We start from the raw sequence: 16,551 nt of genomic DNA, 5'->3' as shown, positions 1-16,551 counted from the left end.
ACTCCAGACCCACAGCAATGTGGTTGACTCTTTAAAAAAATGCCCCAATAGATGTTGGCCTAGCCAGCAATGCCTACATCCCATGAATGAATTAAAAAAAAAGCCAGGACTGAACAGTACCACAAAGGATTGAAGCCAGAAATTCTTAAGGACAGTCCCTGGCAATCAGGAGGAAGGAGAGAGGCCACAAACAAGAGTGGGCAGAGATGCTGCATTCTGGAGGGGGCAAGAGGGGACAGCTCCTTATATTTTTCAGCAAAATGCAGAACTAATTTTCTTTTGGACAATCAAGCACGGAGAAAGGAGGCTGGAAATCAAAGATGGTCAAGGCCTAAGGCACTCATTAGGGGTCCGGGAAGGACTCCTGTTCCACCTGCCCCAGAAGGTGTGCTGAACCTGTGGTGTTGGCAGCTGCTGTGCCCCTTTTACTCTCGGGTTTCTGGACTCCTAAGATACCCGGACTCCCAAGTATACTGTGGATGTCCAATTCAGATGTGCAATTTAAATGTCCTGCCTCTCCACGACGAGACATTTGAATGCCTTGCTATTTGTCATTGTAAAAATAGAGGTTAGTGCATTTGCAGAATGTAGGGGAATGCATCCTACATTTAACTCTTTAATCCCACCTGACTCTCTGCCATCCATTGTGGGAGGGTTACTATTGAGGCCGTTATTTTTTGTGGCATTGGCAGGCGTGCTCTTTGGCCTCTCTTAAATGCCTCTCTTCCCAGCCCCACATTTAGCAGTGGGCCTCAATGCCAGACAAAATATGAATCACAAAAAGTTAGTGTGCAGGTACAGCAAGTAATTAAAAAGTAATAGAAGGCTATCCTTTATTACAAGAGGCATTGAACATAAAAGTAAGGATGTTATGCTTCAGTTATACAGGGCATTGGTGAGACCACACCTCAAATACCTTGTGCAATTTTGGTCACCTTATTTAAGGAAGGGTATAAATGGAGGTGGTTCAAAGGAGGTTTACAAGATTGATACCTGGAAAGAGTGGGTTGTCTTATGAGGAAAGGTTGGACAGACTGGGCTTGTTTGCACTGGAGTTTAGAAGAATGAGGGGTGATTTGATTGAAGAATACAAGATCCTGAACGGCCTTGACAAGCTGGACATCGAAAGGATGTTTCCTCTTGTGGGTGAGTCCAGAACTAGGGCCCTGTTTTAAAATTAGGGGTTGCCCTTTTAGGACAGAGATGAAGAGAATTTATTTCTCTCAGCGGGTTGCACAACATTGGAACTCTCTGCCTCAGAAGGTGGTGGAGGCAGGGTCATTGAATATTTTAAAAGCAGAGGTAGATAGATTCTTGTGCTTATGACCCTTCGACAGAACTTGAGTTCGAGTCCAGGCTCTTTCCTGGACTCGAACTCAAGTTCTGTCGAAGGGTCACGAGGAATCGAAACGTCAACTCTTTTCTTCTCCGCCGATGCTGCCAGACCTGCTGAGTTTTTCCAGATAATTCCGTTTTTGTTTTGGATTTCCAGCATCCGCAGTTTTTTTGTTTTTAGATAGATTCTTGTTAGGCAAGGAAATCAAAGGTTACTGAGGTTAGATGGGAATGTGGAAATCGAAGCACAAAAAGATCAGCCATGATCTATTGAATAGCGGAACAAGCTCGAGGGACTGAATGCTCTACTTCTGTTCCTATTTCTTCTGTTCTTAAAATTGGTTAGGCCTACATAATCAAGCTGCACTGGGGTGTCTGATAGGCACCTCCAGCTCTCCTGAATTATGGGGTTGAGGGCCAAGGGCAAATTTAGTTTAGTCCTCTGGCCCCTCTTTTCTGGCACTCCATCACTGTGTACTGCCAGATTCGGCATGTTTTGGGGTTCTAATGAGTTTAGGCCCCACAGAATGTAACTAAGGCAATAGATGCAAACAAATGCCAATGGGATTCCACCTTATCTTCAATGGGAATTAAAAAATATTAGCTCTTAAGTCCAAAGTTTCTGCGAAGGATGTTGAAGTGGACACACTTAACAGGGTAAGAGATTTTAGTCACATCACTTACAGCCTGAATATTTCATTATAGCTTTGTAAATGTTTTAACATGTTACCAGCTGTGTTTACGCACATGCAGTTGAAATCAGGGTTTTTTCCAAATTCAGTACATTTACGTTATCTTCTGTTCTAACTCAGTTAATGACTTAAATTACCAGTTGCAAAGCATGTTATTCCTTTTCTGCTTTGATGCAGAAAATAACAAGACAGTTACACCAATCCCTTCTTAATGTGTGCTGATTTACAGTTAATTTTGATGGTGCCATGCAGTGGTACATGTTTTTGGTTGAACTGAAAGCAGTAGAGTAAATAACTTATTTATTCTGAGGTTTTGTATACTTTCCCTTCACGTGAGAATGGGGCTGAACTGAATGTAATTTCTTATGGTTTTTAAAATGGTTGCATAGATATAATTCATGCCCTTGGCAATTTTAAATTGCCAGCCCACGTCATGTGCGTAGTCATCCTCTCCTGCACAAAAAGACAACAAAAAAACACTTCTCTTAGTTAAAACCTGTGTGTTATGAATTTCCCAGTTTGAGCCCAAACCAATTAGTGCTTTATTTCAAAATACAATTTATAATGTTTATTTGTTAAAATAGCTCAATGTATGTATCTTAAATGTTGTACTAGATTTGCAGTTGCAATGCTAAATACACTACAGTCAATGTGGAGTAAATCACTATGATACCAGTGTAATTTGGGAACTATAATTTAATTTTCAAACTCTAAATGCCTTCAGATTATATATAATAGCAAAATTTATAAATGTCCAAAAGAAAATTAGTTCTGCATTTTGTTGGAAAATATAAGGAGCTGTCTACTAAGTAAAATGAACCTGCATAGACAATTAAACTACTACAAAAAATAACTATCAGCGCCTTACATGAGACATTGGAATACTTTCTTCCATATTTCCATTCTGCTTATAGACATTTTATTTTGAGGTTTTTTTTCACCTGTTATAATTCATGTTTTTACAGATGCCATCTCTTCAGTATTTAGTTATAGGAACCAATCCATATGTATGTAGGTAAGTTGGGTGAAACTCATGGATCAATTTAAATAGGAGAAATATTATGTGATGGATTATCATATAGATACAAACTCCCGATAGTACACAATCATAACTACTCATTAGCTAAGTAAATCTATACACATTTAAAGTGTGTTTATACTTCAACCTATGAACTGGAATGAGTTTTGGACTTGGGAAGTCAACTTAGACTAAATTTTCTAAGGTCGAGTCCTATTTCCTGTATGTCAAATATTGGGTCTGCAGCTTGTTGTTGTTGTTATATCATGACAAATGTGGATTGGTACAATTATACTTGGATTGCATTTACACAGATCAGTTTATAAAATTAATCAATAAAGAAAAAACATTTTCTGCATTACCTCTAAGAGGAATATCCAATTGGAAATTTAATTAAAAATCACAGAATAATCTTACTTATCTCTCTGTCAAAGTTCCATTGTGTATGAATCCTAACTACAGGAGACCATTTACACTGCTGTCTGGAATTAGCAGTTTGGATGTGAAATCCCCAGCTGCTGCATCTGACATTACTTGTATCGGTCCCTGTTTACACAACAATTTAAGAGTTGCACATTGCTTCATTGTAACATTAACGTTGGTGTATAATACACCATTAGAAGTAAGATTTGGAATCATTTTTTATATCGAGTGAATATGGAGTAGAACTTGATGTAAAGAACCAATTCCCAGTAGACAGGATGGGCAGGCAAGTTGCTTCTAAAAATTTATCATTTCCACTCTTTTATTGGTTCATGTAAGATGTTAGAGAGTCCATTTCCCTCCCTCCCTATAGGAAGTAGGTAACTTCATATAGCATCTGACTCTGCTTTCACAACCACAACCAGAAATCATGTAATAATCACAAGAAAGCATATCCTACCACTCTGCGATAAATTAATATACTATTATGTCGGACTATCACAGAAGTGCACCATAACTAAATACTGAGGAAATAGCATCTGTAAAAACATATAGTATAACAGATGGAAAAAAGCAAAAATGAATTATCTTGAAGCAGAATGGAGGAACAGCGTTTCACTTACAAAAGTCTTAATTGTTAACATACAGAAATTATTTTTATTGTAGAGCTGGTGTAGTGATAAAGCTTAAGTTCTATATTGAACACCAAAAAAGGAATAGATTCAGACATCTCCATTCTTAATACACATTTATCTTAAAGATATTGCACCACTATGCCTAGTATTGCTGAAAAAAGATTTTTTTGTCAAAGCTTTTCATCTTGCAGTCATCAGGACAATTTGCAAGAAAATACCAATTTCAGGGGAAGCAACATATTTATACTGTATGAGAAATGAGTGCTGATTGGTTGGAAAATGGATTCTGATTAGTAGAGGCGATGCCATAGAGAATGCACCACTTGATGATGACTGCTAGTTAACTGCCAATCATCGTTTGAAATTGAAACCAGACAGCTTGACTCTGATTGCCCTGGGGAAGGAACCAGTGAATGGATGTCACTTATTTTGTTTAGCTGAAACAGGTGCAATGTGTGTACATGTTCTTCCTCTCTGCAAAGAACAGGACCTTGTGTATTAATATATGTAGCTTTCGGTGCGCACAAACACACAACACTGTGAGCCTGACTAACAATCTTAAATTGGTTGCCAGCATAGAAGTACACCGAGAACCAATTTAAGATTTTCAGTCAGGCTCACAGGGTGGTGTATACTGGAAGCTACATATATTAAGACACAGGGTCCTGTTCTTTGCAGACAGAAAGAACAAGCACACACATTGCACCTGTTTCAGGTAAACAATCTAAGTGACACCCATAGAATCACAGAATTGTTACGGTGTAGAAGGAGGCCATTCAGCCCATCATGCCTGCACTGGCTCTCTGAATGAGCATTATAACTCAGTGCCATTCTCCTGCCTTTTCCCCGTAACCCTGCACATTGTTTCTATTTAAATAATCATCTAATGCCCTCTTGAATGCCTCAGTTGAACCTGCCTCCACCACATTTCCAGGCAATGCATTCCAGGCCTGAATCATTCGTTGTGTGAAAAAGTTTTTTCTCACATCACATTTGCTTATTTTGTGTTCGCTGGTTCATTCCCCAGGGCAATGCCTCTACCAATTAGAGTCCAGTTGCCAACCAATCAGCACTCTTTACTCATACAGTATAAATGTGTTGTTTCCCCTGTAATTGGTATTTTCTTGCAACTTGTCCTGATAAGTGCAAGACAAAAAGCTTCAACAAAAATTCTCTTTATTTCGGCAATGCTCAAGTTCTGTACTACTAAACGACTATGTCTAGTGTTGATTATCAGAAATCTGTAGCTTTTTTTCAATTTAATTAATTATGGACTATTCACATTTGTGAAACACATATATAATGACAGTTAGCTGTCAGTTGTTTACAACATCTTCACTATTCATCTGTATTTTATCATTTCCAAAAAAAATTCACAGTAGAAGTGATTGAATGGTAGCCTGACATTCTTACAAGATTCTTATTTAACTCGTTATTAAAATGGACTGTAGTGAAGTCAGAAACTTCTTAAACTCCAGTCAAACTATCTTGTTTATCTTTAAAGATGAGCTACAAAATGGTTTTATTTCTTTTTCAGGTTGACTTCGATCCACTTTCATTTGAAGCCAAGAAACATGAAAAATTGTCAGTATTTTAATGTTTAAACAAGATTGAACCATGAACATACAATTGTTTCATTGAATAGTCTGGTGATTTCTCTTTAAAAATATTATGCTTTCGATTAAGAAGTTGATTTGGAATTGAAGGTAACACATTACTTCCTTTGTGCCACTCAGATAGGAGTAGTTTATTATTAAAGCCATTTGTGACGTAGAGACAGTAATCCATCTCATAATTTGAAATATCTAAATTTGTATCTCCTTTTGTGGTAACTTTAAGTCGGATGAAATCAAACTGCATTCAGAATCTATTCTCTTGTTTAATTATACCAAGTGATGCTTGCTAAGATCCAATGCATTGTCTATAAAAAATTGATAATCAAAATCTGAACTTTGCTTTTACAAAACATTTTTTGATTAAGACTTTGTGCAACAAAATTTAAAAATGTCATGTTTGTTATTAAATTGAAACATGCCTTGGTTTACTCACCAGGTGAGTGATTTACTTTTAATTAGCATGTTCATGTGATGTAAAACATGGTTGGTGTCTCAGCATTTAGCATTGAACTCGAATTATAGCACTATAATTTTCAAATAAATATGTATTTGTGGCCTTTTAATGGTGTGAAAACCATTCATACTAATCAATGTTTCAACATGTGTATCAAGTTGAATAAAATGAAATATGGAATGACATCTTGTTTTCCAGTCATTGGAATTTTCATATCACCTATATGTAAATAGTATCACATTTGCCAGATTAGTTGTGCTTCTCCTGATTTAATTCTACCGTCAAATATTCTGTTCAATTTTTCAAATCGACAAGCAAGTATGTGCCTTATTAAGATATTTCCAGAGCCACAAAACGTGTGATAGAAGAGCAATTTAACCACATGACATCAAAAGAAAACCTGGCCTTACACACCCTGGTTTTGCTCTTTTTCTTTCAAGGACCAGTTTACCTAAACAAATGACAACCATTGAAATAAAATGTAATTAACATCATTTTAAAAAAAATCAAGCCTCCTAATATATCGCACAATATTACTTTATTTTCTGGTCTTGGGAAACTGCAGTATAAAATTTAATCGATCCATAAATAAAAATAATAGCTGATTGTGGTTCACTGCTAAGATCTCATTAAACTACCTTTGGGAGATTATGCTTTATGAAGTTGGAAAAGTAAAAGGGTGCTTTATTGGTTTGTCTTATAATTATTCCAAAATATATGCTGCACGAGACAAATGTTTTGAGAAGAGAAGGCATTTTGTTTTGTTTTTGAAGTCGTTTGAAAGTAATTTTGCTTATTATACCTTTCCTTAATCTTTATTTGCACCAGTTCTTTTTTCAGAACTCAATTTTTTATTCATATCCTTATACCACTTCATATATAGCACATTTTAAAATAATAAAGAACAAGTGAGCAAAATCCAAGTTAAATGCATTAACTTGGCAGTACCCTGGCACAGCGTGAAACTCCCATCTCACCATGACTGAATCTGGAGCCGTGGGAGAGGACTTGGCGCTCTAATCCCTTCAAAAGAGCCGCCCCGTTTAAAACTATGCAAGTCTCAAAAGTCTTTGAGAGGACAACGATTGTTGCTACAGGAAAGGATGATAAAGATCTCTGTGTGTTATCGTTTAGAAGGATTTCGTTTGCAATGTGCATACAATTGAAGTTAACGACTGCTGTCAGTATCATGTTGCCTGAAGGAAGACCTCAATAGTCTTTTTTAATAAAACACCTTTTTAAGTTAAACCTAATAAGTGAATCTAAGCTCGTTTCCTAAACGTTAGTTATCAGTTTATGCGCTTATGTTGAAATATCTGTATGTACCCCAGGTCTAACACTATGACCTATGACAACAATAATGTATATTTAGTTTGAGTGTCCTTTTTCAGATTAGCCTGCGGATTTGTAGCCAATGTGGATTACTGCACGCCCTTTTAAAATAAATATAAACTTGGTTTCTGGTTTATTTGATTTGCACTTTGTAAAACTAATAAGATTGAAAGGTGGCACTGACCAATTAAATGGACGCGTCCAAATTATTTCCATTAATCAAGTAGTTGATTGTAATCGTATATTATATACATATTAAAGGATATGTCAGGGTTAGGGTTAATACATAACGATTTCTGTTTTGTCCCAAACATATTGATAATTGGCACAATTAAGTTTACTTGACAAGTTATGTAGATGAACTATATATATATATATATTGCTTTTGTAAAGAGATCAACCAGTGATTCCGCTGCAAGTGTTGGGTTAGAGGATTTGAAAAGCTTAAGGCGGAGATCAGGCGGAGAAGAGAGAAATTGTTTCCACTTTCCTTGAACCGAGCTGCTCCGCCTCCGCAGCCTTTCACATTGCCACCACTTGAAGGGACTTAACAGAGCTATCAACAGCCTTCACACTCCAGCCTCTGATCTCTTCACTCTGGGACTCAAAACTTCATGCTTTTGACGTTCGAAAAAAGTCACCATATCAGAGAAAGTTTGGAAGAGTTTCACATTTGTGTCGTTACCATAAAACTATTTTGATTAACCGGTTTCAGTGGCATTGAAACAATTACTGATTTCCCTTAGTTATTAAAATACGCTACTGTATAATAGTTTAAATTTAGCACAGGAATAAATCATCCCTCCAACTGATTTTAAGCAAATAACTCGGACTTGCTATTGTGTTGCTGAATATGTGTGGTGGGCATTGAATTATGGGTCTTAAAGTGAAGCTGTACATTTACAATCAGATTGAAAGAATGAATGTTTGAGCGGCGAGTTTTTATTCACATTGTTGCATATTTCCAGTACAATGACACCTTTATAAGCGCTGGAGGGGGAGTACATTCACCCCTTCCAACGCATATAAAAGTATCGTAGTAAATACCATACGCTTCGTACTTCGTTTTCAGATGTTTATTAGACAACATGTTTTAATGTTGCCTTTCCCGACAATTTCATTAAACTTTTCTGAAGTCAGCAACTCTTTCTATCGTTTACACTTGGAGCAGAACTATGCTGTTCATGATGCCGAGTTAGCTGATTCATCTCCAATCGCCTTTATTTGCTAAAAGTCATCAACGCAGTAATGTTGGAACAGATTTAGTAGAGATAACAAAGCCACATTGTCACTTAGGGCTGTGCAACAAATCCTTAATTACAAAAAAGGGATCATATGACTTAAGCATCCAATGCAACGGTCTCCTGGCGGCACCAGTGCTTTGATCACGTAAATCCAATTATTTGTGTATATACATTTCCCACATAGTGATTACTTCATTAATTGTCCCGCCTTTATCTCCTCCTTTACCATCCCCCCTAATAATCAGTTCTTTTATACATACCAACAAACACGCCATAGGAGCTTTGTGTATTCAAAGGATTTGGTTTCCCTTCTGAAAGACCCGCTATTCTTTGATGATTGGGCAGCGGCAAACTTCAAAGCCATAAATCTTTCTCCTGACTGGCTGGCGGTCTACCAAAGTCTTATCAAATTCTAAGAAGTGATCCCTCGACCACAGATATTCCAAGGATATCTCAGAATAGCAGGAGGAGGAAAGAAAGCTCTCTCCATGCGACTGATTTCCCTTTAGTGCTGCCTGAAACATTGAATCGTGTCTTCTTTCAACAATTTGTACGGGGAATGGCTGCTGTGGCTGTTCTACGCAATGATTCTCTGCAAGCGTTTCTCCAGGTTCGTACTTTTAAACATTTAAGTCGTGTCGCAATAGCAGAGATAATTATTGTTTTGAATCGTACATAAAGTATTTCTCAAATAAACTTCTCAAATCAAATCAGTACTTGAACAAAGTTTGAACCTCTTGCTGTAACTTTCAGTTGATCTGAACTTTTTTTTTCTTTTTTCACTACTCAGGATCGTACACCAAATTCTTCCCCGGAGTCCGCCAAGCAGTCTCCACTGGCTCTCTTAGCGGCAACATGCAATCGGATCGGACAGACTGGGTCAACACATACTGATCTTTTCCAGGTCCCATACGACCCAACCTTGAGTTCCCCGTCCCGCATTTTTCACCCCTGGAGTAACGAGATCCCGACTAACCCAGGGGGAATCTCATCCCACTCCAGCTTAACTCTAACTCCTCCAAAGGTTCATCAGCTGCCGCCTCACATTCAGGCGTCTTATGGGTCTCATGAACTTCCTCTAACTCCGCCGGCGGAGCCGTCGTACCCATTCGAGCTCTCCCCCGTCAAGATGCTGCCTTCATCTATGCAGACCTTAGCTTCAAGCTGCCAACCAACCTATGTCCCCGCGGTCACCTACGGTACACCGACTCCTATCAGTTCAGCCATGTCAGGCTTTGTCCCAACTGGATCCACTTTACTTTCTCATCAACACAGGCATATGTCACCCAACCAAGTAGAGGACATCCCCTGGTGGAGCATCCAACAGAGTAGCAGTGCCAGCCACCCCTCATCTATTGCTCCTCATCGTTTTCCTCTCCAGCGTTCCTTGGTTTTGGGTCATTCAGACTTCGCCCAGTATCAAACTCAGATAGCGGCTCTTCTTCATACCAAATCTCCTCTGGCTACTGCCAGGAGATGCAGAAGATGCCGCTGTCCCAATTGCCAGTCTTCGAGCAATGGGGATGAGCCCGGGAAGAAGAAGCAGCACATTTGTCACATTCCAGGATGCGGGAAGGTTTACGGCAAGACGTCTCACCTGAAGGCTCACCTGAGATGGCACACTGGCGAGAGGCCCTTCGTCTGCAACTGGTTGTTCTGTGGCAAAAGTTTCACTCGATCAGACGAGCTCCAGAGGCATCTGAGGACTCACACTGGGGAGAAACGCTTTGCCTGCCCAGAATGTGGCAAGAGATTTATGAGAAGCGACCATCTGGCCAAGCACGTTAAAACTCACCAAAACAAAAAAACAAAACTTAGCGTGGAAAATGTGAAAAGGGAAGACGGGAATATGCCAGGGCACAATTAAACAGAGGGGGGAAATTGAAACAAGACTGCGAGCTGTTGATGCAACTAATAGCTTTGGTGGTGCAATATCCTTGAATAAAGAATATTTTAAGTGAATAGAAGGTATTGCTGTAAATACTTTCTGATAAACATGCTTCCGCTAATTTCACAGTTGGTCGCTATGCTTCAATATGAAGTTGTGTATATTTATAGGAATGTTAAATAATGCAAGTTATTTAACTTGGGGATTTCAACGGCGTCTTTTGGTGAAAGATCAGAATTGCTGTGCATAGAGTATTTAATAGCTTTGGTTGAATGAAAGTGTTTTGCCTTTCTTTATTCTAGCTCAATGGGGAGTTCTAGCATGCTTTTTAAACTCCACACTCATGTAAACTGAAACGACCTAATACTGTGTGAAAAATAAAAAATCCGTTTGGCTTAAATTAAACTGCTCCCTGCTGAGTCGGGCTGACTTGATCCTTTCTTGTGTTTGTTCTTAAAGGAGTTTCATATCAACAGGAATTATACTCAGACTGCGCGAAAAGTTATTTTTATGAACTTGTTCTCAAAGGGTGAAAATCATAAAACTTATGTATGTAAACTTTGTATATACATTTTCTGCTTTGTTAATTATATTTTAGCAGATTAATATTAAGTATATATGTATGTTATCCATATTGATGCCATTTACATTGCCCGTAGCTGTTTCATCCGAAACTTTTTACATGTCAAAAATCAAAATACGCAAGATTGTTTTTCCCAGATTGTTTTGTTCACGGAATATGAATTAGAATTGCATTATTCGCTTCGGGAAACATTTCGGTTTTGAACAAGTTGGTGATGGATTTATTGACTGCTGAGTTGTTTTTATATTGTTCCATTCCTGCTCACGGCTTAAACTTTCAAGGTAAGAGAAAGTTCTTTGTGTATATTATGTGCGGGTTGTATGGGTTGGACAAATGAAAGTCTGCGCAGTTTCCTCAGCGAAGTAATGCTCAACAGTTAAAATGGGAAGACATTCCTGTGAGGTTGTTTAACAACATTTTTAAACTACAACGTCATTCAACTTAAACTGTTCTTTCTTTGTTCTGCAATTTTGCATGGATGGAAGTTAAACAATAAATATCTCGTGTTTGAGTAAAATGAAATTGTCATCAACTCAAAAGGGTGCACATATAATCATCAGTGGATATATCAGTCATTGCTTAAAGAACACTTCAAAGAGGCGCACGTTGTCTCCCCTTTGTGGCATTATTTTACTCAATGCTCAATGATTAATGAAGTACAGAGACCAAGATTTTGAAGATTACACGTTTAATGAATGCATTTATTTAGATTTAGGAAGTATATCTGCAGGGTAACAGTGAAATATATAGAAAGTAAACTTCTAAAGATTTACCAGTCACTCACCCAGATAAATAGTTGAAGGATGAATGCCATTTATTTAAACTAAAGTTTGCTTTTCCTTTTAACTTTAAATGTACGTATGTTCCTTTTACAGTGAATAGAGTCAAGCAATGCAATTCTAAACGTGTCAAGGATGTATAGGCAAATTGCAATGCCACTTAGACATTTCAAAGAGCTCAAGTTCTAAACGTCATGAGAGACGGATTAAAGGGAATGCCATATACCGTTTTATTTACTGGAGTGTGTGGAGATTGTTCATCTCTGTTTAACATCAAAATGACCAATATGGATAATAATTTGCTTTTCGACACACAGGGAGTGATCAGCAGATTCAAGTGTACTTTATGAAATGAAAACAATAACTTAGATGGAATTGTATGAGTTGAACATTATCAGCCATGCAGTCTGCAAAAGAATTTCTACTGCTGGATTCCATATTGGTGTTTAAAGTTTGACAAGTTATTTCTATTAAATATCTATGAAGCGGAATCCGCTTGGGAAGAGAATGACACCATATTCATATCTTTGTAAATTGACGGTCTATAATGTGATGATTAAGTTTATATCAATGGCAGGTAACAATATATATTAAGAAATATTATTTCTATTTAAGCCTGATAACACAGGTTGTTTTACAGAAAATAGATTTAAGCTTATGTTTGCGAATTATGTACAACGTTCAAGTAAGATTAAACATGGGTTATCGACCGTGGAGTTATCAACGATCCAGCCCAGAATCACCAAAAACAATCTGCACTTTCAGGCAAATGTATGATCTCAAAAGTTTCTACTCAGTTTTTATTTTGACTAAGTCATGTTTTCTAGGAAACTTAATATAACACGTGAGTCTTATAAGGCGTATTACTTTTGGTATCGCTAGTTTCTTAATATGTCAGTATCTTTTCATCTCGATTTCTATTTCCTTGTTTCTATTACGCCATAAAGCCTTAGATAAATAAATGAGGTTTCCTCTTACAAGGTGGACTTTATCTTTGCGTCTTTATAGGACTTTATGGCTGTATAGTTTATTAAGTTAAAGCAGAGGAAGTTGTAAATTAACCATCCTCCCCCAGATAACACTTCGCCGTTAGTGACAGAGGCAGGGGTTGAGCATTACACACTTTATTGTTACTTCACAGGATGTAGTGGCCCTCCGACTCCTCCCCTCCCCCTATCCCCAAACATTGTAATCCTTCAGCAACCCACCTGCCCATTTTATATCCTCCCAAATCTTTGTGCGCTGATTTATAAGTGTGGTGGTCAAATAATGTCATAAATAGTATGTGTTTGAAACCGAATTAGCATATGTATAATAAACATTGCAACTTCAAAAGACCAATGGAACATTCCAACAAATCAATTTTCCATTCTTAAAGTTCATTGAATCTACAGGATGCTTTGTTTTTGACAACTACCTGATTTGTAAACCAATTTGAGTAGTTTCATAACGTCTAGCCGCACAAATTGTTGGATAATAAAGGAAATAATCGTTATTTAATTATTTTTCCTCAGCGATTTTTCCAAATATCTTGTACATGAATATCTTTGCAGGATGCCTTTTACACGAAAAATACGAATGACCATTTTAGCATGCGATGGAAGCATTTCAAACATCCCTCGGAAGCTCTGAATAGATACAGCCGGTCAATGTTTTCCCTCAGTAATCAGCTCACGGTGCCTCACAGCAGCGCCCTCTAATGTAAATTGCAGGTTACCATTACAACTAAATAATAATCTTAACTGTTAAAGCTTTTGTGGTTTCTTGCATAATGAATTCCACGAAATCGATATTGCTAGAACATTTGTATATGCATTGGAAAAATTGGGAGATCTACAAGTTTGCGGTCGCAAAGCTGCTGTACGGCCAGGGTCGGTGTCATCACAATTATGGGCGAGCAAGACAAAATTCATGCCACGCCAGTAACAGACGTCATGGTGCTTTTAGTCCTTTGATCTCAATGGATCTTTGTGTTATGTTAAGCCCCATAGAACATACCGTCTACCTGCCAAAAGCAAATGGCATTTAACGTGCTTTTGTCCAGAAGTGAGCGCGTAAAAAAAAACAGCCTTTAGCCAATTACATTTTTATCCCGACCTGCATTTTCAATTGTGTAAAACATAAAGTACCAAAATGTGCCCTTTGAGTGAGCAAAGTAACAAGGGTGACTTAATTTGATCAAACTAATTTCTGTACTGAGAGCTTTTAACGCCGAATGCAAGGGTCTTCCCCTTGTTTATTCCAACAATTTTCACTTGATTGTAACTGACTGTGTCAGAGTCCTTGGCCCAGTCCCCAGTCGAAATCGATAGGAGCCTATTTTCTTTGACAATCTCACTTAGTTGAAAATATTGCTTAAAAGGGTACCATGTTAGGGGTAAACATGACTTGTTATGTAGTTCGAAGACTATGGTTAACAGTATACTGCAGTTTTTCACTTTCAAATCCTAATATTGTCTACTGTAATAGATTAAACCAATATGATGAGCCCTTACATTGGACGTTCTGTGGGCATTCTGATATGATAATGCTTCTGTGAAAAGGGTTGTGATTTAAAGTTGGTGTGGAATGGGCCAGCATAAGTAGCAAGGAAACCAGGGCTGACCACCGTAGTAGTGACTTGTGCATCCAGTCATGGGGTCCACTTACTCAGTGGTCAGACAGACATGGGAGCAGAATGGAGAGCAGCACTGGCAAACAGGCAGCAGAGTGCTGCAGATATGTTGGAGACGGCTTGGTTACAGAAGAGGGCAGTTCCCTCATGGTTTATCGGTCCTTCAAGCTCCGCCAATCAACAAGATCATAGCTGATCTGGTTGTGGTCTCAACTTCACTTTCCTGTTGGTCCCCCATAATGCTTGACTCTCTTGTCTATCAAAAAGTTATTTAACTCTGCCTTGAATAAAACTGCTTTTACTGCTTTCTGGAGAAGGGAATTAAGCATTCTAAGGACCCTTTGAGAGAAAAGAAGTTCTTCTCATCTCCATCTTATTCTCTAGTTCTAGTCTCCCCCACAAGAGGAAACATCCTCCCAGTATCTGCCCTATCAAGTCCACTCAGGATATGTTTCATTAAGGTCACCTCTCATTCTTCTAAACTCCAATGGGCGTAGGTCCAACATGTCCAGCTTTATGCTTCAGGTTCATAGACTTCTCAGAGCAGTAGTGCCACAAAAGGTTAGGCCTCTCATGGCAGATAGCTGGACACATCTGTGCTTTTCTGAGTGAGGACATCAGGCCCCAGGATCACCTAGTGAAGGTGACAGTCATCCTTAACTTTTATGCCACGCACTCATTTCAGGCTTTGGTTGGGGACGTTTGTTGAACTTCTCAGTCAGCCACATGTTTGTTTAATGCAAGTGACAGCTGCACCGAGTTGTCCATGGATGAAGCCAGTTATGCACAGAGAGCTGATGGATTTGCCTCAATGGCAGGATTCCCTCAGTATCAGGGGGTGTAAACTGTACCCCAGGAGATTTTGTGGTGTGGTGGTGGTGTCCCTACCTCTGGGCTAGAAGCTCCAGGTTCAAGCCCCATTTTAGGATTTGATAGCTATGGAAGGTGTGAGCATAATGTAGCCAAACAGATTGGCTAATAGCTTCCAAATGCTTGATATCAGGCAGTAAATGTGGGACGGTTGCAACAGAAACAAAAAATGCTGGAAAAGCTCAGCAGGTCTGACAGCATCTGTGGAAAGACTGAGTTAACGTTTTGAGTTTGTATGACTTCTTCAGAGCCGTATGGACTTGAAATGTTAACTCTGTCTTTCTGTCCACAGATGCTGTCAGACCTGAGTTTTTCCAGCATTTTTAGTTTTTGTTTGTTTCAGATTTCTGGCATCTGCAGTATTTTGCCTTTATCTTAAATGTGGGAGGGTTTCCTGGTCATTGATACTGCAGAAGGCAAAGGCAAACTACTGCAATACTTTGCCAAGCATAATCATTCCATGAGCACCAATGCCCTCTTAGGGCATGGTACTTGAAGGAGGAAGAGACTGCACCCATGTGGTTAATAATTAAGGCACTGTCTAAACAGGCAGGGTGAATGGGGGGTGGAATTCATTAATAAGAAAGGTTTCCACTCCCTGAATGTTCACTTCATCTGTGACCACTGTAAACATTTCATGTAACTTTGCGCAAGATCCCCAGGCAGCTGTCATGATTCTTTCATTCTGAGGCAGTCTTAGGAGCCTCAACTATTCAGTCCACCACATGGCCTCTAGGAATGGATCCTGGGTAACAAGGGCTAACCATTGAAGACATAGCTCATGACACTCATACAGAAGCCATCAACAGAGGCAGAGGACCACATAAACATATGAATTAGGAGCAGGAGTAGGCCATTCGAACCCTTGAACCTGCTCTGCTATTTGACAAGATCATGCCTGATCTGATTGAAAAGTAGAGTTGATGCCACAGACTATCTCCTATATCCTTTGATTCCCTTGTCAATTAAGAATCTATCTGAAAATATTCAATGTCCCTCCCTCCACAACTCTCTGAGGAAGAGAATTCCACAGACTAACGACCCTCTGCGAGAAACAAATTCTCTTCA

General features: G+C 38.6%; 2 protein-coding genes across 12 annotated transcripts in view; both read left to right on the top strand.

Annotated features, from left to right (window-relative positions):
* Nucleotides 1-6,356, top strand: part of myo3b (myosin IIIB) — a 661,003-nt gene extending 654,647 nt beyond the window's left edge. For 10 of the 11 annotated variants that reach the window (XM_041201000.1, XM_041200999.1, XM_041201004.1 and 7 more), the window contains one exon: nt 5,641-6,356. Coding sequence is in view for 1 of the 11 variants with exons in the window: in XM_041201008.1 (XP_041056942.1) it covers nt 5,641-5,645 (5 nt within the window). In the remaining 10 variants the exon portion in view is untranslated. Of the gene's footprint in view, nt 1-2,992; nt 3,043-5,640 lie in introns of all 11 variants that reach the window. The other variant, XR_005944587.1, reaches the window with a different exon arrangement.
* A 2,952-nt stretch (nt 6,357-9,308) lies between these two features.
* sp5a (Sp5 transcription factor a) lies at nt 9,309-10,616 on the top strand. Its single transcript, XM_041200247.1, has 2 exons — nt 9,309-9,359; nt 9,540-10,616. Exons 1-2 carry the CDS (start codon nt 9,309-9,311, stop codon nt 10,614-10,616), a joined length of 1,128 nt encoding a protein of 375 aa, XP_041056181.1.
* The last annotated feature ends 5,935 nt before the right edge of the window (nt 10,617-16,551 follow it).

This window comes from Carcharodon carcharias, chromosome 12, assembly GCF_017639515.1.
Source record: "Carcharodon carcharias isolate sCarCar2 chromosome 12, sCarCar2.pri, whole genome shotgun sequence".
Lineage (NCBI taxonomy): Eukaryota > Metazoa > Chordata > Chondrichthyes > Lamniformes > Lamnidae > Carcharodon > Carcharodon carcharias.
Note: the sequence above shows the minus strand (reverse complement) of the source record. Positions and strands in the feature narration are given on the sequence as shown.